This window comes from Lemur catta, chromosome 18 (genome assembly GCF_020740605.2).
Source record: "Lemur catta isolate mLemCat1 chromosome 18, mLemCat1.pri, whole genome shotgun sequence".
Lineage (NCBI taxonomy): Eukaryota > Metazoa > Chordata > Mammalia > Primates > Lemuridae > Lemur > Lemur catta.
This window is the reverse complement of record NC_059145.1, coordinates 4,418,747-4,442,201: the sequence shown is the minus strand read 5'-3', so window position 1 is coordinate 4,442,201 and position 23,455 is coordinate 4,418,747. Positions and strand designations below refer to the sequence as shown.

The 23,455-nt window shown below is 54.1% G+C and overlaps 1 protein-coding gene across 1 annotated transcript; it reads left to right on the top strand.

Moving 5' to 3' along the window:
• Positions 1-4,765: 4,765 nt before the first annotated feature.
• Positions 4,766-20,394, top strand: LOC123623614 (rho GTPase-activating protein 27-like). The gene is given in 25 exon segments (XM_045530947.1): positions 4,766-4,813; positions 5,125-5,355; positions 6,932-7,091; positions 8,312-8,586; positions 8,737-8,847; positions 11,597-11,679; positions 11,681-11,723; positions 11,725-11,766; positions 11,769-11,909; positions 11,912-12,067; positions 12,069-12,129; positions 12,132-12,253; positions 12,639-12,722; positions 13,061-13,134; positions 13,881-13,984; positions 16,463-16,587; positions 16,888-16,986; positions 17,570-17,661; positions 17,712-17,752; positions 18,167-18,403; positions 18,578-18,655; positions 18,733-18,890; positions 19,064-19,155; positions 19,257-19,333; positions 19,336-20,394. Coding segments are annotated over 25 exon segments (2,826 nt in total). The 3' UTR covers positions 19,428-20,394.
• The last annotated feature ends 3,061 nt before the right edge of the window (positions 20,395-23,455 follow it).

Below are 23,455 nucleotides of genomic sequence, written 5' to 3'. Positions count from 1 at the left end.
GATTCCACAAACTCAGGAAGAGAATACAAAACTGGGTGCAAAAAGTGTGAAAATAAAATGTCTACTATTGGCAAATTTTGTATGCCAAAGATCATTGCATCATGGACCTGGATGAAATTAGGAAGGGAAGAAGATTGGGAGCTTTAGGACTAAGCACTGAGGAACCCCAACATATAATTGCCACATTGAAGACTGATCTGTGGAGGAGAATGACAAAGGACCCCTGGAATCTCAGGAAGCAAACCAGCAGGGCCAAGTGTGCTGAGAATAGTGGAAGAAAACACTTCATGATGCAGGAGTGGCCAAGAGTGTGAGAGGCTGCTGAGAGGTCAACTAAGACAAGTGTGGGGACAAAAGTTTTTTGAAGGTTCATGTTCTGTTTGAAAAGTTCTGTAACAATCCAATATGAGTATTCAATTGTTAACGACAGTACTTTCCTATCTTTTTAACCCAGTCTGTAAAGCATGATGTCACCTCTGCAAAGAACCAGGTGACATTCCTTAGGACATCAAGATAACCTCTGCAACGCTATACAAAGAGCTAAAGTGCTGATAGTGTCTGCTCCTTGCAAATTGTCACAGACAAAGAACATTTTCTGGATAAATAGCTGCATGCCAGGTGCCAGAAGCTGTGCCAGTTGCTCCAGTAGAGATGCCACAATTACCATAACAGCACTTGCAGTTGGAACCACAACCTGATTATTGTAAATCCGCAGTGATTTCCCCATGACTCAGCTACCTGTTTCACAGGCTATTTAGGCAACTGTCAGTGGGGCTGTGATCAGAATCAGTGCCTCTTCACTTTCCAAGTCACCAGTGGTGACTCGTCCCTTCAGGGGTGGGGAGTGGCTTTGGGTTCACTCACTTAATGAAGAAGTTTCCCCCAGGTTTGTCCAACCATAAAAGACCTCACCCCACATGGCAGGAGCCAGTTGCTGAGGGCATCTATTGCAATGACACATTTAGGAATGGGGGAATAACCACTAGCATGTCTGCAGACCTGTGAGCCCACTGTGAGGACTTGGGCCACAACTTCCACAGTTCTCTAATATCCAGAAGCCCCTACTGTAAGCAGGAGAAACAAAGGCATTTTGTGTATCCAAGTACACGTGCTAACTCAAAATCCAGTATTAAGTAGCACACTGGAAGGATGAATATCTCCCCTTCTCCAGTGAATGTCTGTCTCTTTAGGGAAGACCTGGAAGAAAACTGCAGCATATACTTGAAGCCACGTCACAGGGAACTTCCTCAGGAGGATATGGGATCCTCTGCAACCAACATACCTCAGGTCTGTGACTCAGCTTCATGAGAGACCATGATTCCCCACTGTGATGATTCGGTCAGGTAGACTGAGGATGGCCACCAATTCTTTGGCATTCCTCGACATTCCTCCACTTGGGAGGTAGCCTCCATGTCCCCTCCCCTTGAAACTGTGCACACTTCTGAGAACTTAACTAAAGAATGCAGTGAAAGTGAACTCATGCCAGATTCTAGGCCTAGATCTTAAGACACTGGCAGCTTCCACTTCCTGTGTCTTGGAATACTCCTTTTGGGGAAGCCAGGAGCTATATAAAAAGCACAACTACCCTGAGGTCACTGTGCCATGAGGAAGCCAGAACTAGCCACATGGGGGGACTACATTCAGGGAGCACTGTCCACCAGCCCCGGCTACTGCAGCCATCTCAGCCCAGCCACCATCTGACTACAGCTACCTGAGAGACTCCAAGCAAGAACTGCCCACATTTACACCCATTAACAATCAAAACCCAGAAAATAACAAGTGCTGGTGAGCATGTAGAGAAGTTAGAACCTTGGTGCATTGCTGGTGGGAATGTAAAATGGTGCAGCTGCTGTGGAAGACAGTATGGTGATTCCTCAAAAAATTAAACATAGAATTCCCATGTGATTGAGCAATTCCACATCTGGGTATATACTCAAAAGAATTGAAAGCAGGGACTTGAACAGATATGTGTACACCCATGTTCATAGCAGCATTATTTGCAATAACCAAATGGTGAAACAACCCAAATGTCCATTGATGGATACATGGATTTATCCATTCAGCAAAATGTCATATATGCATATAATGGAATATTATTCATCCTATAAAGGAAAGAAATTCTGACACATGCTACATCACAGATGAATCTTGAAGACATTATGCTAAATGAAATAAGCCAGTCACAAAAAGACAAATATTATATTATTCTGCTTATATGAGGTACCTAGAATAGGCAAATTCATAGACACAGAAAACAGAATGGTGGTTGCCAGAGCATAGGGGAGGGGGGATGGAAAGTTAGTGTTTAATGGGTATAGAGCTTTACTCTTGGGAAATGAAGAGTTCTGTAGATGGATTGTGCTGATGGTTGCACAACCTTGTAAATGTCATTAATGCTACAAAACTGTACATTTACATATGGTTAAAGTAGTCAATTTTATGTCATATGTCTTTTACAAAAAAGAAAAAGAAATCCACAGAGCTGTTCAAGATAATGACTGTTGTTTTAATCGACTAAGTTTTGAGGCAATTTGTTATACAAAAATAGATAACTGGAACAAGACCTAAATTACTGCTATTAAATAGATCCAGCATAGACTACTCACCTGTTTCCGTTCTAAGGCTACTGTGACTGATTAGCCTCTCCCAAATATCCTATGGTTCAAAACACTTCGATTACTACTTAGTCCTAACTACCCATGAAAGTCATTGGCAGACCTGGTCTTTCACCCTCCTTGGGATCCCTTCCTCCGCACTGCCCCGGGGAGGTCCTGAAAACTTCGCCTCACTGACGGTGGGCCGCCCCTGCGGGCCAGCCTACCGAGCCAGCCGCTGCTGAAGCGCGTCGTGGAAATCTTACCCACACGTCACGTCTGGAGCCTGTGCCAGCTCCAGGCCAAGCCTTTGTCTGGGTCGCCATGCCTATCTCTTCACAGAAAAGGAAACAAAGGGAAAGAATATTGAGTGCTTTTGTGTCTTACACAAGATAAAATTTGATTATAGGACTTGCAACTTGCTAGTCCCGGGGGGAGCTCTGAATCCTAAAGTAATTATGAAGGTGTTGCCACATCCGTGTGTTTCAAGCAGCTGCCATGTCTTCTGAAAGGCAAGAACATAGAGTATTCAGCATGCAGAACACTGTCAAAGGGTTTATTATTATTACGTTGAACTGTGCTATGTTTTCAGTGATCCCAGTGGCCTGGCAATGTGATCCAAGGGAGCCACCTGGGACCACTGTACCATCTGGTCAGATTTGGTGGGAACATGGATGCCAGGAATATGTAGAACTCAGAACCCAAACTTCACAGGGACTTATACTATCTTCTCTATCTCTCTCTCTTTTTTTTTTTTTGAGACAGTCTCGCTTTATTACCCTTGGCTAGAGTGCAGTGATGTCATGGTAGCTCACTACAACCTCAAACCCCTGGGCTAAAGCGATCCTCCTGCCTCAGCCTCCCAGAGTGCTAAGATTATAGATATGAGCCACTGCACCCAGCCTACTATCTTCTCATTTCTTAAGATTTATTATTATTATTTTATTTTAGAGACAGGGTCTCACTGTGTTGCCTAGGCTGATCTCAAATTCCTGGCCTGAAGGGATCTTCCCACCTCAACCTACCAAATAGCTGGGATTATAGGCATGAGCCATGGTGCCCAAATTTCAAGATTTACTATTTCTTACATGCCAACTTTCTTTACTTATTAATCTCCTGAAAAATGTCAGTCATTTCTTTTGGCATACTTCGCAAATGATCAAAGATAAAACCTAAAAGCCGGTGGATTAGACAATAAATTATTAAGAGGAGAAAGACAGAAGTAAAGAAAACAAAGGAGAGAAACCGAAACCAAGCCAAATCAAAATGAATTTAGATATAAACAAATAATGGATCACAAAACACCTTCCTTCCAAGAAGAGAAAAAAGCAATGGAAATTTTATCAGTTATGTAAATCATCATGATTCAGCTCTTCTGCTAATGAATAAGAAATAGGGGTGGGGGGGAAGACACAGGATTTAATATTTGGAAATTTATATTGAGTGTGAGTTAATTTCCTTGATTTCTCCTTGGGTGTGAAGCAGCCTCAGAGTAAATGTTTCTAAGTGTGAACTAAAATAAAATTTTAAGGCTCACCCCCCACTGACTGACTGAATGGACCCCCTCATGGCCAAAGAAATATCCTAAAACTAAATTGCCTGCCAGGAGGAGGGAGGTGAGACATGCCTCATCATGCCCCACTTCCTTCTTGGGGACAACCCATTGACAGGCCTAAGGGTATGCAAGACAAACCTGCAGGTCCTCAATTTACACAACAAATCTATGTCCAGTGGCTCATCTCTGATAAACAGCAACTATGTTAAAACATTTCAAGCCTTTAGACAAAGCTCCATGTCTTTAACCAATTACAAGTCAAAGAATCTTTAAACCCACCTATAACCTATAAGCCGCCTCTTTGAGATGGCCCACCTTTTTGGGCCAAACCAATGTATGCCTCCCATGTATTGATTTATGACTTTACCTATAACCTCTGTCTCCCTGAAATGTATAAAACCAAACTGTAACCCAGCCACAGCCAGTCCACTTGCTCAGGGCTTCTTGCGCATGGCTCCAGGTCATGGCCCTCAAATTTGGCTGAGAGTAAATCTCTTTAAAATTATTTTACAGAGTTTGGCTTTTTTCCATTGACAAGATTGGTGCCCAGACGTGGGGCTCAGAGAAGACTCAGGACCGCCGAAGGAGCCGCACAAAGTCGGCGCCAGGTACCGGCATGGCCGTTTTGGGCCCTCTGCTCGGAGCTTCTCCTTTGGTGGAACTGGTAAGTCCTCCTGAGCTCCCGACCTCTCATTTTTGGTTGATGGTCTTGGTTTTCTCTGAGCTGGTTCTTTTACTAAGAATTGTTGTTTAGGATCCTAGATAAGTGAGAGACTGGGTTCCTCAGCTCCGAAGAGAAGGGGCATCTTAATCACCTCCCAGCCTTGGCAACCCTGGGTGACTGGAGTCCTGAGTGGGAGTTGCCTGGGGCAATTCCCCAAGACTGGAGTGGCCCTATAGGGAACCCCCCAACAAATTAATTAAAAGAAGACTCCCCTAGGAAATGCAGCAACTTGGCACCTGGCCTGCCCATAGTGCGGCCCTGGGCACCCAATGCAACCAGCACAGTCGGTCCCTGGACGACCTGGCACGCACCACCGCATGCCTCCTGCTGGCCTCCTCAGGAGCCCGGGCTGCTTCAAAGCCTGCAGTGTGGTGGGCTCCTGGGTGTGCCCATGGCCCCTGGCACACAGCGACTCTGAGAATGTCTATGAGGCCATCCTGGACGTGCAGGGCCCGCAGTGGGAGGAGAGCCCGGAGCAGCAGGTACGCAGCTGGGTGCTGGGGTAGAGGGGGGCGGGTGGCCGCGCCTGCACGGAGCCGGGGTGCGAGGAGACTTGCTTGGCTTAGGGTCCCGCTAGAGGCCTGCCACTGTGTTCACCGACTTCGGACGAACTCACTTTCCCCAAACCCAAAATGAGAGTGGTACAGGCTCACAATCCCTTCTCTGCAATTCCCAAGTGCCAAAGCTCCCTGGAAGCCCAAAGGATTTTGTAATTCACCCGGTGACAAAATTTCATTTGGACCAATATGAGGATGTTGACAATCTTTATCACACTTGGCGTGAATATTCATGTTTTGCTGCAGAAATGCAAATAAGCTTAATCGCAGGGTGCAGCCCAAGCCCTGCCGGGAGGTTATGTAACCTCTGGCAGGTGTGTGCTGTCCTGCAGCCAATCTGTATTCCGAAACGCACCTGGATGAGGGATGGGGGCTCGCGGCCCTGCACTGGCTCCAGCGGCCTCGCCTCTCTCCCGGGAGCTTGGGGGTTCAGACGAGATGGATGTGAATGGCAGGCATCCATTTCCCTTTTGGGCTGTTTCCAACATTTCAGTTTGTTTCCTTCCTTCCTTCCTTCCTTCCTTCCTTCCTTCCTTCCTCCCTCCCTCCCTCCCTTCCTTCCCTCTCTTCCTCCCTCCCTCTCTTCCTCCCTTTCTTTCCTTTCTTCCTTTCCTTCCTTCCTTCCTTCCTTCCTTCCTTCCTTCCCTCCCTCCCTCCCTCTCTTCCTTCCTTCCTTTCTTTCTTCCTTCCTTCCTTCCTTCCTTCCTTCCTTCCTTCCTTCCCTCCCTCCCTCCCTTTCTTCCTTCCTTTCTTTCCTTTCTTCCTTTCTCTTTCTTCCTTTCTTCCTTTCTTCTTCCTTCCTTCCTTCCTTCCTTTCTTTTCTTCCTTCTTTCCTTCCTTCTTTCCTTCTTTCTTTCTTTCTTCCTTTCTTCCTTCCTTCCTTTCCTTCCTTCCTTCCTTCCTTCCTTCCTTTCTTTCTTCCTTCCTTCCTTCCTTCCTTCCTTCCCTCCCTCCCTCCCTCCCTTTCTTCCTTCCTTTCTTTCCTTTCTTCCTTTCTTTCCTTTCTTCCTTTCTTCCTTTCTCTTTCTTCCTTTCTTCCTTTCTTCTTCCTTCCTTCCTTCCTTCCTTCCTTCCTTCCTTTCTTTCTTTCTTTCTTCCTTCCTTCCTTCCTTCCCTTCCTTCCTTCCTTCCTTCCTTCCTTCCCTCCCTCCCTCCCTCCCTCCCTTTCTTTCTTTCTTTCTTTCTTTTGAAAAAACCAAACCCAAAAACCTCTCAATGAGTCTGTTTCAGAAAGGCGGCCAGTTATGGTAGGGGGCGGGGGTTCTCTCTTCAGAGTCCAGTTGTGTTAATTTGGGAAATTGAAAATAGAGCACGTTTTAAAAACACTCTTACATCCTCAGAATCCTTCCGGGGGCCCTGACATCTCGAACTTTAGCAACTTTTCAGGGAGGGGCGCCCTGAGGAAAACCAGATGCGCAGAAACCGTCTGACCCCTGGGCGGGGCGTGGAAGCGCTGGGCAGTCGCGGGCGGTCCCCTCAGACGACCTGGGGTCCCTCTCAGTGCGCTTCCCTTCGGGTCTGCGCGGCCTTCACTGGGGTTTCTTTCTTCGGGGGCAGCCCTCCCCCTGGTGGCCAGGGTGGGGAACAGCACCCGGCGGACGGGGACGCAGGCGGGGCCCTGTGTCCCCTGGCTCTGCCTGCAGGCAGGCAGCTCCTCTGGGGTAGGTGGCCGGATGCCAGCGCTCCTTCCCCCAGCGCCCCTTCCTTTCTGGGCAGGCTCTCGGTGGCGCGCTCCCAGGCACGTTCTCTGTCCCGGTGACGGTGGGCGTGTGCCTGCCCCTCTGAGCTGTGCGCTGGAGGTGGGGGAATGGCCTTGCCCTCGGACAGTGTGCACAGAGAGTGTGTGTGCTGAGGAGGGGCGAGGAGGCAGCCCTTGACCATGAACCAGGGCTCTATAAGTCTGCCCAAGGGCCAGCACCTAGGAGCCCAAACCAAGGAAGAAGTAGATCCCCCAGGTCCTGGCATCCCCAGTTGCTGAAGGCAGGCGCGAAGGTGACGATGAGAACGGCGTGTAGAAAACAGGCCAGAGCCGGTATAGGGCCGAGGGTGGAGCCTTCCCCAAGTTTAAGTGGACGGTCAAGAGCCAGGAGACCGGGAGGCTGAGGATGGGGAGGAGGGGGCTGCTGAGAGGGGATCCTGGGAGAAAAGATGCGGGAGGGCCCAGAACAGAGAGGCAAGGATGTGTGGAGGGAGACGACCAGGGTCACTGGGGAGGGTGAAGGGTGCCCATCTGCAGGGCTTCATATCAGGGCTCGGGGCAGGCTACTCGGCAGGCCCAGGGCACCCCCAGAAGAGAGGAGCCTCTGCCATGTATGGCATTTTACAGCCTTGTCATTCATCATTCACTCAAATAGCACATACCGAGCACCTGGTGTGTGCTGGTCACCCTGCTGCACACTGGGGACCCAAAGCATCATAAGGCACAGTCCCAAAGGAGCTAACAGTCCTGTGGGCTCTCACTCAAAGGCTTGCACCCAGGGTTAAGCTCCTGGCATCTTGGAAGGCAGACATAGGTACCCCAATTTGCCCTGAGTACAAACAGGTTCAGAGAGGTTTAATGACTGGCCAAAGGTCACACAGCCAGGAAGTGGCTGTGTCCAGGTCAGTTCTGGGCCCTATTTCAGCCAAGTGGCCTTCAGGGTTAACCGCCGTGTTACCTTCAGCAAGAACAGTACAAGCCAAAGGCAAACAAGCGCTCACTTTTCTGCACACACCTATGTGCCCAGCCCTGTCGCAGACATGAATTCCAAACCCTGCCCTTGCTGTCTGCAGCTGAGGGTGCAGTAGGAGAGTCTTGACATCCCAGGAGAGGGCGGAAGCAAAGGCTTCTGAGGAGGGAGAGGTGGGGGAGGGTGAGCTGGGAGGACACCTCTCCCCCAAGGTGGCCGCTCAGGGAGCGGGGGAAGCCCGGCGAAAGCCTCAGAGGCCCCTCCCCCGAGGCCACAGTCCTTATTTCTGGGTGCGGTCACCGTCCTGCCCCAGAGGCGGGAGAGCGGCGGGAGCCCGCTGCTGCTGCTGCCGGCCACCGGCCACTGGGAGGAGGAGTTACGGCCCAGCTGCCACTTCTTACCCAAACAGCCCGGGAGGTGCCGCACTGGAGCAGGCGGCCTGCACGGGAAGGAGCCCAGGGCCCTCGTCCTCCCTCCTCCAGGAACTGTGAGTGGACCCCTCACCTGGGGAAGGGGCGGCCACGGTTTCCTGCCCTCCCCCCTCCCCCAGACTCCCCACCAGCCCTTCCCTATCCTGTCCAAAAACTCACCTGGTGACTCCTCCTCTCCGGATCGCAGACCCGCTCCCACTTCCCAGGGCAAACTCCAAGGGAAGCCCGAGGTGGCTGTGACTGAGATACAGCAACTGGCCTCGGGACAGATCCACCCGTCCTCTCTCGGGGCCGGCCAGGGGCCTTTGCAAAGTGGGGTTGGTAACAGCAGAGGCCCTGCAGCCAAGCTAAGGGGACTCCAGGGAGCTCCCCGGCCCCCAGCTAGGGCAGCCCTGGGTTGCTGGCTGCTTTCCGAACACCTGGCCTGACCTTCCCTCCCCGTGAGGCACCTGCTGCCCCAGGGCCCGGGAGCGCCGCTGCCCAGCCTGTGACCCGGCTTGTGAGAGAGCAGGTTCTTGGGTCCCTCCCCCACCCCACATAGCTCTGGCCACCCGGAGCTCTCCGCAACTACCCCTCCGTCCCCTGCAGGCTGGGAGGTGGCCCAATGGTCCTCTGAGGATCTCCCTGGAGCCCCGGCCTCATTATTCCCCTCTCAGCCCCTGGTTCCCTGCGGCCCCAGGCCTCCTGAGATGGGCCCTTGACAAGCCCACCCCGCCTCCTCACCTCCTTCCTGGGCCCCAGCAGTCAGTCTCCCTCTGCACCTATTTTCTCTGCCCTTCCTAGAGCTGACCAAGTCCAGTGGTGGGAGGGGGCGGGCATCAGTACTGAAATGCCAGCCTGCACAGGTAGTCAGTGCCAGGCCCCTGGGCATGGGAAGAACATGACACGATGTGACAATGCGATATGCTGTGGTTATGATATGATGTGGTGGCGTGTCTGCTGGGTGCAGGATCTTGCTGGGAGAGGAAGTTCTAGGGATGCCTCCTTGAGGAGGAAGGTGTTGCCAGAGGTAAAATCTAAAGGTTTCTACGATTCCCTCCCATGAAACCCTCTGGACCCGGTGCTTTTTTGGTGGCAGATTTTTTTCTCAGTGTTAATTAGATCTATTCAAGTATCTACTAGTTCTCTAGTTAATTTTGGTCATTTTAATTTTACTACAAAAGCATTTGTTTTCTCTAGATTTGTATATATTATGCTTTTAAAATTTATTAATTTCTTTGTGGCCAAGTAAATGATTTTTTTCTAAGTTTTTCATAGACATATGGAAAAAATGTACACTTTCTATTTAAGGGATAAAAGGTCCCTCCTGTATCAAATCAAGTTTATTAAGTTTATTGATTATGTATAATTCAAACTTTCACTTCCTTTGTATCCTTTTTGGTTTTGGTCTTTTATGCTAATTCTGATGAAGTTTTATTAAACCTCCCTCTCAAATTTCCCCTATAAAGTTCTTCTGGTGCTTTTATTAGCTTTTGCTTTTCATATTTAACGATGCTGCTTTTGGGAGCGTGCAGATTTTGAGTATTCTATCTTTATGAATTGTGCATTCCTGTCACTACATGTCATCTCTCTTTACTGTGTTTTAGTGCTTAATCTTAAATTTTACCCTTCTATTTTTAATATGGCCACTCTTTATTTTACACTATATTACATTAAAAATAAATCCTTTATTTTCAACCATTATCATTTTTTAAACTGTATTTCTTGTACACATCATATCACTGCATTTTAAAACCTGAGCTGACTCTTTTACTAAGAGAATTCGATCTGTTCGAGCTTCATTTAATAACTGACAGGCTAATTTTATTTATTCATTTTCCACTGAGGAGTCATACATTCCAGACATCCTATTTCACACCTGAAAACTTCAGCATGAATTTCTGAAAAGTAATGTTTTGTTTTTCATAACCACTCTACCATTATTATAGCTGACAAAGTTAACATTCATTCCTGAATGTTGTCTAAGACCTAGGCCATAGTCAAATTGCCTCCGTTGTCCTAACACATCTCTCTCTCTCCCTCTCTCCCTCTCTCCTGGTTTGTTTGCACCAGGATCCAGTCCAAGGTCGTGCCTTGCTTCTGGCTGTCTCTTTAATCTCTTTTGAACACCCCCCACCCTTTCCTTTGCCTTGATGCTGACTCATCAAGAGACCAGACCAGTTGCCCCGTGGGGTACCTGTCTGTCGTGCGTGCTGACTTCTTGTGGCAGCGTGTCCCTGTCCTAACCCATGTGACCTGTGAAGTGGTAGGGTCTGAAAGGTTCAAGCACGGGGATCACCAGGGCTCAGTGACAAATGACGCTAAGGAGGCAGGAGTCACAGATGATTCTACCTGAGTAACAGGTGATGCTGATACTAGAAAGAGAGACAATTTGATTTTGGACATCTTTCTAGGCCTACAAAGGACACCCCAGCAGCAGTTGGATGTGTGAGCCCAGAGAGGGGTTGCGAGGTGGTGACCTACAGCTGGTCATGCTCTCGCAGGCGGCAGAGCGAGAAGCAAGGTGAGACACCCGGCACTGGGGCCCTGGCAGAGGCGGCGCAGCCCCAGCCCAGTCAGGCTGCAGGAGGACGGGATCTGTCATCAAGGGAGTGTGGAAGGCCTTCTGGGCAGGGGGCTGGTGTTTAAGTGAGGGATAGAGAAGTCAGCTCTGAAAAGGAGGAAGGGAGAAAGAAATTAGTCGGTAAAAGGCCATGCGAGCTGGGTCCAGGGAGCACCCAGGCCACTTCTTTGTTCCTGCCCAACATCTTACTGGCCTCTGTGAGTACACAGCTGTGAGATCTGGGTTATCTATCGATATCTTATTATTGGTAATAAATATAATTAATGCAATTGACACATCCATCTGCATCACTAAATACTTTGAAAAGCACTTTCAAGAACATTTCCTCATTCTATCCTCACTACAATTTCTGGAACGGGCAGAGTAGACATTTTGTACCTGGGGAAACTGAGGCAGGGAGGCATTGTGACTTTCTGAAGGTCACCCAGGTGGCAAGTGCCCAAGTCAGCACTGTGTGACCCCAGTGGTCCTCTGAAAGTCACGTCTCCTTCCTCCTTCCCTAGGTGGATGAACCCCCGGAGCTTGTGTACGCGAACGTAGCGAGGCAGCCTCGGGCCTCTCGCCGGGCGCGGCCGCGGCCCCCGCCCCAGCCCGGGGTGGGAGACGCACACAGGCACCAGCACCGGCGCCCCCCTACTGCTACAACCCGGACACGGGCCTGACGACCTGGGAGTCGAGTCGCCCTTTGAGACTGCTGAGGTCTCCGCTATCCCAGCCACCTCCGCGACCTCCGTGGGCAGCCGCGAGAGCCTCGAGACCGAGTGGAGCCGATGCTGGGATGAGCAGAGCCGCGGGGTGTTCTTCTGCGACCGTGCCCGACCGGCGACACCGCCTGGGCGGAGATGCGCCGAGACTGGCCCCGGCAGCCCCAGGGACCAGAGGGCGAGGGGCGGGGCTATCTGCCGTCCCTCTGGCCCCGCCTCCTGCTCCACCCAGCCCCAGGGACCCAATGGCAAGGGGGTGGGCTGGTCCCTGCAGCCCCCCAGCCCCGAGACGGACTACCCTGAGTTGCTGACCGGTTACCCGGAGGAAGACTATTCCCCGTGGGCTCCCTCGGTGAGCCCGGCGCCACCTCTCCCTTGACCACACCCCGCGGCCGGTCTTGTCGCATCAGCCAAGACAAGCAGAAGCTTTACACCAACAGCTTCACCCCAGAGCAGGTAGGGGCAGTGGGCAGATGGACCCAGACAGCCAGGGGTGGCTCCCGTCTACTGTCCTCACTATGGGCTCCCCTTGGCACTCTAAACCGCAGCTCCCACGGAGACCCTAAGCCAGGCTGAGATTCAGAGTCGCCGGCGTCTGCCTCTCCGAGCTTCCTGCTGCTGACCTGGACCCTGGTTGGAGGGAGCCTTTTCTCTCCTCTCACGAGTTGGGTGGGGGGCCCTGATCATCCCGCTCCCCACAGTGGGAGAGGTTGGAGGACCAGCACGGGAAACAAACAATACTTCTACAACCCAGACGACTCGTCCGTCCGGTCGGAGCTGCCCCAGGTAACCAGCTGGGGAGAGAGGGGGAGACTATATATGACAGTGTCTTTCTCCCCAGGTCCCTGTCCCTGCCCCTCGAAGCATGCACAAATCTAGCCAGGACAGTGACACTCCAGCCCAGGCCAGCCCTCCCGAGGAGAAGGTAACGGGGGTGGCATGAAGGCCCTGGCAGGACCACCACAGAAGAAACGGGGAGTTTCTGGAGATCCTGGGGGCAAAGACTGGGTGGGACACATCTGTCCCCCCAGGGGCCCCAGCACTAGCCCCCAGAGGTGGGTGAGGCTGGGAAGTGGGAAGGAATCTCTCCTGCCGCTGCTGCCGGGGAGCAGGCGCCACCCGCTCCAGCCAGGAGGCTGGGCTGGTACCGAGCGTTCAGTGGAGACACAGGCCCAGCCCGTAGGGAGTTGAGCTGAGGGGGAGACTGGCCTCTGCCCCCCATGCCTCACCCTCTGGACCACCTGCTCGTTCCCCTTCTCTTAGATCGAGACCCTGGACAAGGCAGGGCTGCCGCATCGCACCAGGGCGGTGGACAAGGGAAAGCGGCTCCGGGGAGAGCCCCTCTGCTCCTAGACCAGGGCAGGGTGGGCCTTAGAGATGAGGTTCACGCCCCATATGCCAGGCTCTTATTAATCTTAGTGACCTCATGAGAGGGCCTGTGAGGAAACTGAGGCACCAAGAGATTAAAGTGACTTGCCTGAGATCACCTGGCCACCAAGTGTTAGATTTGGGAGTCCACCCCTCACAGTCGGGTGCCCTGCTCCTGGGGCGAGGAGGGGGGCCTCAGCCTAGGACCGAGTCTAAGTCCTGCCCACCAGCCACCCCCATCTGGGAAGAAGCACGGGGGTGGGGGGCGCCTCCTGGACGGTGCTGGAGGGTGGTGTCCTGACGTTCTTCAAGGACTCAAAGACCCCAACTGCAGTTGGCCTGGTGAGGCCCAGGCCCCCAGGGCAGGGACCCCCCCAGCTGCTCTGTCTGGCTTAGAACACACCAGGTCTGAGACAGTGGTCCGTGAGTGTCAAAGGAGCTGGGCCTTGGCAGGGAGCAGGTGACAACAGCAGGTTCACCCCAGGACAAGCAGTTTCAGCCACGTGGGGATGGGGAGCAGTCCTTGAGGGTGGACAGCTCGGGGCTGGAGGGCAGGGAGGCTGGGGGCTGGACACACCTGCTCACAGGGATGGGGCTCTGCTCCTTCCTTTCGTCTCCTGGGTGGACAGGCAAGGGACAGGCCAGCCAGCAGGATCTCTGGGTTCCAGGAACCCTTGGGTCCCTTTCACCCAGCCACCCCATCCTGTCCCTACAGCCACAGTGCGGTAGCAGGCCCATTGGAGCTGAGGGCTCCCTGTGACCCTGCCCACCCTTCCTCCCTGTCCCACAGAGGCAGCCTTCCAGGTTCTGCACCCCTGAGTACACGGTGGAGCTGAAGGGGGCCTCTCTCTCCTGAGTCCCCAAAGGCAAATCCAGAAGGAGGGAAGGGGCGTCCTGATGTCCAGGGACCCTCACTGTAGGCAAGCCCCAAGGAGGAGCACCTGGGAAGAGTTGGGGCTGGAATTCTCAGGGCTCAAGGCCATGGATTCTGTAGTTCCCTCCCCAGGAGCTGAGTTACTCGTCCTTGCCCTGGAGGGTAGTGAGAAGTAGAGGCCTCTGGGAGATGAGACCCTGTCCTGCCTAGAATAGTGGCCGCTAGAATGGTGGCAGCATCCCAGCCTGAGGCAGGAAGCTCCCTGGCCCTGGTGCTTACTCTGACGGGCTGGGCACCCTGCTCTTTCTCCCTGGGTCCCCATCCTGCCCCTGGGCCAGAGCCCAGCTTCCAACTGGACTGGGTCCCCAGTGAGTAAGCCAGGGCAGTGGACGAGCTGTCAGGCTCCCCCAGCAGGCAAGGGTCCTCCCACGCCACACCCTTCACTGTTCATGTGCTGTCTCATTTTTCTTTTTCTTTTCTTTTTCTATTTTTTGGAGCTAGAGTCTCACTCTGTTACCAAGGCTAGAGAGCCATGGCGTCGTCATAGCTCACAGCACCCTCAAACTCCTGGGCTCAAGCAATCCTGCTGCCTCAGCCTCCCGAGTAGCTGGGACTACAGGCACACACCACCATCACACCACCATGCTTGGCCTATTTTTAAAATTTTTTTTGTAGAGACAGGGTCTTGCTTCGTTGTCCCAGCTGGTCTCAAACTCCTGGCCTCAAGCAGTCCTCCTGCCTCAGCCTCTCAAAGTGCTGGGATTACAGACGTGAGCCACTGCACCCAGCCTAACCCTTAGCTCTTAAAAAATGTCTAGTGTGTAGCTCCACAAACATGGGATCTAGAGGCATGAGGCCAGTGCCTGCAAAAGAACTCCCCGGAGGTTTAGTTAGGAGTCTCAGGGCTGTTGGGGCACCATATGATGATGATAGCCAAAAGCATAACCTTGTACCTTGGCTCAGAAAAAGCCATTCTGCAAGGAGGCTGAGTGTGTAGCTTTCTGATGATTCATCAAGGTTCATTCAGTTCTAGAACCAGGATGGCTACAGAGCAGAGTTGGAAAACTGGTTTCGTTTCATGAGCTACTCTGATCTGGAGCTACCTTGAGAATTCTGGAGCCTTCTCCAGGCCTGGCAGGGTAGGATTCTGTGATCAACTAGCAATGTCTGCTATAGTGTCACGTGGAGGAGGGACATCACATTTGCTAGCCATGTCCCTTCTCTGACCTCAAGGGATAGCCTTCAGTTTTCTTATGAAGGTCATCTGTGGGCTTTTGATGAAAGTGTCGGAGCAGGACTTTCTGAGCTGTCTGTGCTGGCCAGGAGCAGGAGGCAGACGGTGCTCTTGGAAGCTGCTCAGCCCAGGGGGAGGCTGACAGTCCTGAGTGGAGGTCAAGGAACCCCCTGTCTCCAGGCTGGCTGGTAGCCACCCTCTCTCCACTCCTGGTGGCCTGTAGGCAACTCCAGGACGTTCCTCAAGAGACAGCCCCAAATTCTATATCATCAAGGACAGATGGGTTAGTGGGGCCCAGGAAATGTTCACAGCAGGTCTTCCTAGTCACCCCATAAGCCACAGAAAACGTCAGTATCAGTCCCCTGGGAGCCGCTAGTACCCTCAGCCTGCCTGTGCATGTGGCAGGATCAGCGTATCCTGCAGTATGTTGCTGTGTAGCTATGCAGCTTGGCCACATTTTGTTTTTTTAACCAGAACAAATCTGCAGAACAGCTTTGTCCTCTGCATGAAACTTTCAGATACGAGCTGACTATGTTTTGAGAGAGCTGCCACCGAGAATGGAGGTTGTTTTAGAAGTGTCACTAGGCCACTCTCTGGGGTCATCCCCAGAGGGGCCCCTGCCTGCTTAGATCACAGTGGGGCTGTGCTGGCTGCCGCTCAAGGGTTTCTAGTCTTTGCAAGGGAGGTGGAGGGGTGGAACATGCGTTTTTCTTTTTTTCTTCATTTTTAAAGCAGTTTAAATATTGATAGTATTCATGTATGAGTTTAAAAGGGCAGCCGAAAGACAGTCCTCTCTGATTCTAGAAGTTGTTCCTTGTTTGAGACAGTTTCTGCTGCCTCTCCCACTGGACCTAAAGGGCACGGTTGGTGGGGGCTGCCACTGCCCAGCGTTGACATTAACCCTGAACTTGGTCCTCAGAGCCAGAGGCTGCGGAGGACCCATCCACTCAGAAAGGGCTTGGAGCTTCAGGCCTGTCGTAGCCAGCTTCCTTCTGGTGTTTTGTTTAATTTCTGCTTCTCAAATTTCTGCGTCTCGGTGAAGTGGGCTGAGAGGGAATGCACTGCCCAGGCTGGGGGGTGAGAGAGGGTGGGGACTCCTGGCTGCTAAAGGAGGGCAGCACTCTAGGTCCTCAGAGCGCGGGGGACACTCGCTTTCTCTGGGATCCGCTTTCAAATCCTCTCTCCCCAGATCTCCTTCCCTGTCAGTTCCAGAGGCCGGGGCTGTCCCTCAGGAAGCTTCCCTCGCTTAGTTTTTTGCAGGCCAGCGCTCTGGGTGAGGCCTGCCACATCCTGCGGGGGCTCATGTGGAGGTGGGTTGGGGCAGGGGAAGTTTCCCCGACAGCTGAGCCATGCAGGTCTGCCCTCCATTGCCGCTAGCTATGTGCCCATGAGGAAGCTGCTAAAAGTCACTGAGCCTCGGTTTGGTCATCTGTGACACAGAGAAGCTGTCACCCACTGCTTTAAGTGAGGTGGAAGCCCTTGGCTCCATTAGGCTCTGAGTTCCTGGGGGTAGGGGACAGGTCACCTCCATCTCTGTAGCCCCCCCCCCTCGGTGCCAATCCCCAGGACAGACTCAGGGAACCAGAGATGACCCAGTGATTTGTGTCCCTCTAGCTACGGAGCCACAATGGCTCAGAGTACCTGATCCAGCATGACTCAGAGGCCATCATCAACACCTGGCACAAGGCCATCGCCGAGGGCAGCCAGCAGCTGGTAGGCAGGGCCTGGGGTCTCTAGGGCCACTAGGGAGGGGTGGCCAGCTGTAACGCAGGGCAGCTGTGCCCACTGTGGGACACAGGGAGCTCCATGGCACCAGTGGGCAGGTGACACTCCCTGCAAATGCAGTGTCCCCTGCATGGCTGGGATGGCAGGATGCTAAAGAAACTGCCTTCTGTCATCTGCAAATCCAGCCTGGGGGTGACCCTGCAGGCACCCTCTCCACGTGCGATGGGGGCTCATCCTAGAGGAGTTTCCCATTTTGAGGGAGGCAGGAGGAAAAGTAAATATTCTGGGAACCAAATTCAGGCTGGAATGGCAGGCTAAAACTAGAAGGTAAAGTTTAAAAGTATCGATTTCAAGAGTCTCCCAGTTCTTAGGTTCAAAATATCAATTGTGTAAGTAGAGATAGGGCAGGTCCCCTCTGACAACTAGTTACCTGGAAATGACCTGGGGGGTTTTGACCCTTAATTCCCTATGAGCCAATACTGGGTGCGGCTTTTGGCTGTATTAATAGAGGTAGGAACCCAGAGCCAGAGAGGTGATGTTGGTGCAGTTGTTGGCAGTACTCTGGCCCTAGTCGGAATTAGAAGCTCAGTACTGGGAGCCATATGCTGGGTTACATCTACAGGAGCTGAGGAAAATACAGGAAGAGGGGCCAGGCACTGGGAGGTGGGTAGGGGAGGACAGGATGACTGATTCCAACACCTGTTCGGCTCCAGGCAGCTGAAGGAGGCCAATGTGCTGAGGTTCCATAGTAGAGGTGAGGGGAGTTAATCTGGGTAAGGGAAGAGGGATCGCTTTGCCTGAGGACCGTGCCTGCGGGGAGGGCATTTCAGGTCCCTTGCCCCACCCCAGAAGGACCCGCAGCTGGCCCAAGGTCCTGCCTCTCTGAAGCTATGTGATTGCAGTCTGCAGACTTGCCCGCCCCCCCCAGGAGGAAAGTGAGAGTGGCAGTGTGGACTTCCTGTCTAGTGAGCCCTGGGAAGCTGGCAGGAGAAAGAGGATGACATGCGGCTGAGTCCCAGTATGTGCAGGGCGCGGGGGGGGGTGGGGGGGGGGGGGGGAGCATTCCAGAGACCTCTCTCAGCGGGTGGCGATGCCCCGCTGGGGCCTGCCCTGCTAACAACCCAGATGCCACTGACAACTCACAAGGTCCTACTTTCCCCTACATCAGGTGCGCTCACCCTGGGCCCCAGGGGTCTGGGGAGCGCAAGTTTCTGCAGGGGCAGCCCAGGCTGCAGTCGCTGCGGCAGAAGGGCCACCTCAAAGGTACCGGCTTGCAGAGGGCGCGCGAGGGTGGCGCAGGGCCGGGCGCTGACGAGCCTCCCCCGCACCAGGTTCAGCCGCGCGCTGGCCGCGCTGTGCGAGCGGGAGCGGAGCCGGAGCCGCGCTTCGTGCCACGTGGGTCGAGGTGCGCTGTGTGTGCGGCGGGCTGGGCCGGGCCTCCTGCCAGGACTGCAGGGTGGAGACCCCTGGGTGGGCGCAGGGTTGAGTGGGGAAAGAACAGGGGGCCCTGAGTAGGAATCACAGCAGGGGCTTCAGCCCCACCCCACCCCACCCGGGTCCGCGCCTCCCTCTGCCCCAGGGCTGGACGTCGACGGGCTGTACCGCATCAGTGGAAACCTGGCCACTATCCAGAAGCTGCGCTGTAAGGTGGACCACGGTGAGGCCGGTTCCCATCCCTGCCCCGGGGCCTGAAGGCGCTAAGAGGCCCTGACCTCCTCCCTTCCTCCGCCACAGATGAGCCTCTCGACCTGGGCGACCGACGCCGACGCTGGGAGGACGCGCAGGTTATCACGGGCGCGCTGAGGCTCTTCTTTCGGGAGTTGCCCGAGCCCCTCTTCCCCTTCTCACACTTCTGCCAGTTCATCACGGCCATCAGCGCGCACCTGCCGGAGGTGGGGTGGATGGGGCAGGGGTGGAACTGTCCTGCCTAGGGCCACCCCCTTGGCCGGGCTCTGTGCCACCACGCTTGCTGACCCCGCTCCCCTCTCAGAGCCCACCCTCCTCCTCCTCCCTCCCTGTCTGACTGTCCCTCTGATCCTTCCCTTGCTCCGAGTTGAACCACCAGGCCCAGCGCAGCCGCTGTGTGCCTGACCTGGTGGGCTCGCTGCCCGCCCCCAGCCGGGACACGCTGCGGCCGCTCTTCCAGCACCTGTGCCGGTGAGCGGGGCGGGTGGCTGGGAATGGGGTGGCGGGTCCTGGCAGGACCCCTCCACGTCTCCCCCCTGCTCTGGGCCCTGATTCCACCCGCCCCGCCGCAGGGGGATCGAGCACGGCGAGCAGAAACGCATGTCGGTGCAGAGCGCGGCCATCGTGTTCGGGCCCACGCTGCTGCGGCCGGGACGGAAGAGACCAGCGTGCCCATGACCGTGGTGTTCCAGAGCCAGGCGGCGGAGCGCATCCTGCGGCCGTGCTCGGATACCTGCGACTGAGTGCGGATGGAGGCCACCCAGCTGGACTTCACAGACCCTCCGCCTCCCCCGCGTCTGCAGGCGGTTGTGACGTCCTCACCCCTCGGTTCCGAGGCTATGGTGACCCCTGGTGGGCAGTTCACAAAATGTGACTTTTCTGAAGCATGTCCTGTTTGGGGTAATTGGGTTCTGCTTTGTAGCGCAGTGCCGCCCCCTGTGCGCATGCGACAGCGTGCGGGTGAGTGTTCTGGGAGAGACCACCCTGGGAGGAGGAATTTGCTGAGGGGGCTTCCCGGCTTCTTCGGGCCTTCCCCTGAATGAGGCCTTCACCAAGACCCCGTGTGTCCCAGACCTGTGCGGACCATGAAGCAGCTAAGACAACTGCCCCGCTGCCCAAACAGGACTGACCCGGCCTCCAGCGTGGGCAGCCGGACCTGCCTTCCTCAGGCCTCAGGGATGACGCTGCCGCGGGCCCCCTGGCAGGCTGGCTGCGGCCCAGTTTCACCTGCTTTCCCGTTCGGGCTCCATGCTCCTGCCCTCCCTGACCCGCTGGTGTTCTGTGCAAGGGTGCTTCATGTTGGCTAAGTGTGCCCTCTGAACCTGCCACTTGACGTGCACCAGTTCCACACACCGTCCCATTTTACAGATGAGGAGACTGAGGCTTGCAGAGGCAAAGTGACTTCTTCAGGGCCCAGTAGATGATCTGACTCCCCAGAAAAGGCTCCTCTCACACTAGAGCACAGCCGGGGGTGGGGTGGGGGCCCTCTAGCTGTCAAGTACCCTTGCCTGGTGCCCACCTAACCTGAAGAGTTGGGAGAGGCTGCGGGGTGGGGCAAAGGAGGACACAACCTCAGGACAGGAAGTGTAAACCCTAGGGGTCCGCAGCCCCTCCCTCCTCAGACACGAGCCACCTCAGTTTACAGATCTTGGCCCCCTGCCCTACTCACCTGTTCATTTATTCAAAAAATGACAGCTACTATTTATTGGACATTGGTACCACACCAAGCGTTTTACTTGGCCTATCTCATTGTTACTCACAGCCAATATTTATTGTCTGCTCTTGTGTGCCACACACTGTGTCCTGGGCCGGGGACTGCACACACTGCCTGCCCTGGTGGAGCTTATGATCCAGTGGGTGGGGCTGACCCAGTGCCAGCGGGGCCAGGGCAAGAGTATGCACAGAGGCCTCACACCATATGTCTAGACATTTGGAAGTTATACATCAAGCTAACAACTGTTAAATAAAACATGTTCTATTCCCCTACTCTGACAGATATGCTTTGATAGTGACCTGGAAGGCCAGGTTCTAATTTAAAACTTCTGTGACTTCCGAGTTCCCTGCCCCAACGTGGGCATGAGAAGAGCTGGCCTGGCCCTCAGCCTGCCTGCTTGTCTCCCCACCCCCAGAGCCATGTTGGCCTGAGGAGAGGTTCACATGCACACGTGTGGACACTCTAGTCCCTGTGTGCAAGCTGCCCATACCTCCTGCAACCCGCTGCCACTTGGCTACCCCACTGGTGACACAGTCCACCCTTGAGGGACATTCTGGAGTCCCTTGTATTGGGAGTGTGGTCTAAAGGGGAGGGTCTGGCCTTCGAGAGGGCCCCACGGAATTCTTACCCTGTGAGGGGAGCTGCAGACAGAGAAGGTCTGGACTGGAGTCTTGCCAAGCAGGGGACCAATGGCAGGGACGCCCCTCACCCGAGTCTAAGGGCAGAAACTGGACAGACCTTGAGCAACTGATGACTTGCTCAACCACTGCACAAGAGCTGGGAGGAGCATAGGGTGTTCTGAAGATGTGTCAAGGCGGTGACTGTTGTTCAGGGATCTGAGATGCCTCTGCAGAAGCCACATTTGAGTGAAGCAGAAAAGAATGAAGAGGCAACCAGGTGAGGGGTTAAGGGAAGGGTGTCTAGTCAGAGGGAACAGCATGTGCGAAGGCTCTGGGGCAGGAAGGCTTGTGGGGAGAACAAGGTCTGAGAGAAGACCCTCATGACTGGAGCCCAGAAAGCCAGTGGGCATGGGCACCAGAGCTGGCAGGGGACAGAGCATGTGGGGCATGTAGCCGAGAGCTTTGGGTCACCAAGACAACAAGCTGGAGGATCCTTGGGCAGAGAGGTCTTGGGAAGTGTCTGCTCCCCACCCCCACCCCAGGGTTCTGACTCTGCCAAGGCCTCATGGGCAAATAATGTAGCAGCAGGCTGAGAAGTCCTAGAATTGTCACAAGGAAGAGCTTCAGAAATCACCCAGAAATCACAGCAGATCTCTATCTTTCAGAAATCACTCATTGCCAATGAGAAAACTCCTAGAGAGACAACGTCAGAATTCGCCTGAGGTTTCTGGCAGGTTGCTGGCAGGGCCTGGCCCAGGGCTTTGTTTGCGCAGTCTGAGGACCTACTGTGCGCCCCACCAGAGTCTGAGGCACAGCAGACGTTCTCCACACCGAGCACAGCACGTGGCGGGAGCTGTAGGTGCACTTCCAAGATGTTTTGAATGAACTAGACTTTATCCAGAGACACAAAGACACATAGAAACAGCATCAGCCCTTTTGAGGCTCTGTCTGGTTGGGAAAGGGACATAAAAAGGAGTGACAGTGGCACAGCTGATAAGCTGGCACAGGGGCCTGTCCCCAAGCCTACAGGCTCCTAGCAGGTGCCCCTAAGTCCTCCTGCAGCCTGGAGTATGTCCCTGTAGCCACTCTTGAAAAGGCCATGGTGCCCGCCTGATTGCTAAGTCCAGGGGACACATGAACTGCCTGCTGTCCTCCCTGAGACGCACCGCTCCTTTGCCCCAGGCAACCCGGGTCCTGTCCATCACTCCACCCCTCCCTTCCTCAGCTCCCCCTCTTCTGCCCGCCCTGTAAATGGTGATGGCCCCCAGGTTGTGCCCTTCCTGAAGGCCCTCATGCCTTCCACTGTGGGGACTCAGCCACCACTCCTGCGCATGTGTCACCCAATCTCTATCACCAACGCAGACCTCTCTCTCCCGAGTCCCATGTGCAAGGTCCACCTGCTTGCAGGACACTGCCATGTGGATGGCTGCCAGAAACCCCAAGTGCAACCCGCCTGCAACGAAACTCCCAAACCAGCTCTTTTCCCTATTTCTGAGCATGGCACCTCCAGTCCCCAAGTCCCCGTCTTCCACCTTCTAAACATGTTCCAGATCTGCCTCTCCCACCCTCCTCTGTTCTCTCTCATCTGGCTGAGCACAGCAGCCTCTGAAAGGGCTCCTCGCCCTGTTCCATCCTCCACCCAGCAACCGTCTGACCACACCACGTCCCCAATCTCCACATGCCAGCTGTGCCCATGCCTGTCACTCCCAGCACACTGCAGGCTGCTTCTTGCCTCGGTGCCTTTGAGTCGAAGGTCTCCCCACCTCTCCCACTTTCCCCTGTCTCATTCCTCCTCCGCTTTGAAGCCTCAGCTCCCCCATGTGTGCAGCTCCCTCCTCACGCTCAGCTCTCTGGACGCAACTGTGCTTCAGTGTCACCTCTCCCCGCTAGGCTGCACTGGCAGAACGTTCACAAGCCTCACCCACTTCACCAACAGTGCTGCTGCCTCACTCGTTTTGTTGCCAGATCGCATCCCATCCTATGGATATGCCACGTTGTGTTTATCCGTTCATCAAATGATGGACATTTGAGTTGTTGCCACTATTTGGCTATTATGAATAACGTTGCTATGAATATCTGTGTACAAGTTTTTACATGGACATATTGTCTTAGCTCGGCCTGCCATAGCAAAATACCATAGACTAGTGGCTTAAACAACAGATGTGTTTCTCACAGTTTTGGAGGCTGGAAGTTCGAGATCAAGGTGCCAGCATGGTCGGGCTCCGATGAGGACCCTCTTCCTGGTTTGCAGACGGCCATCTTCTGGCTGTGTCCTCACGTGGCAGACAGAGCTTGCGCTCCGGTCTTTTCCTTTTCCTACAAGGACACAAGTCTCATTTTTACAGCCTCATCTAAACCTAACTACCTTCCAAAGGCCTCACCTCCAAATACTACCACATTGGGGGTTAGGACTTCAACATATAAATTGGGGGGGGGG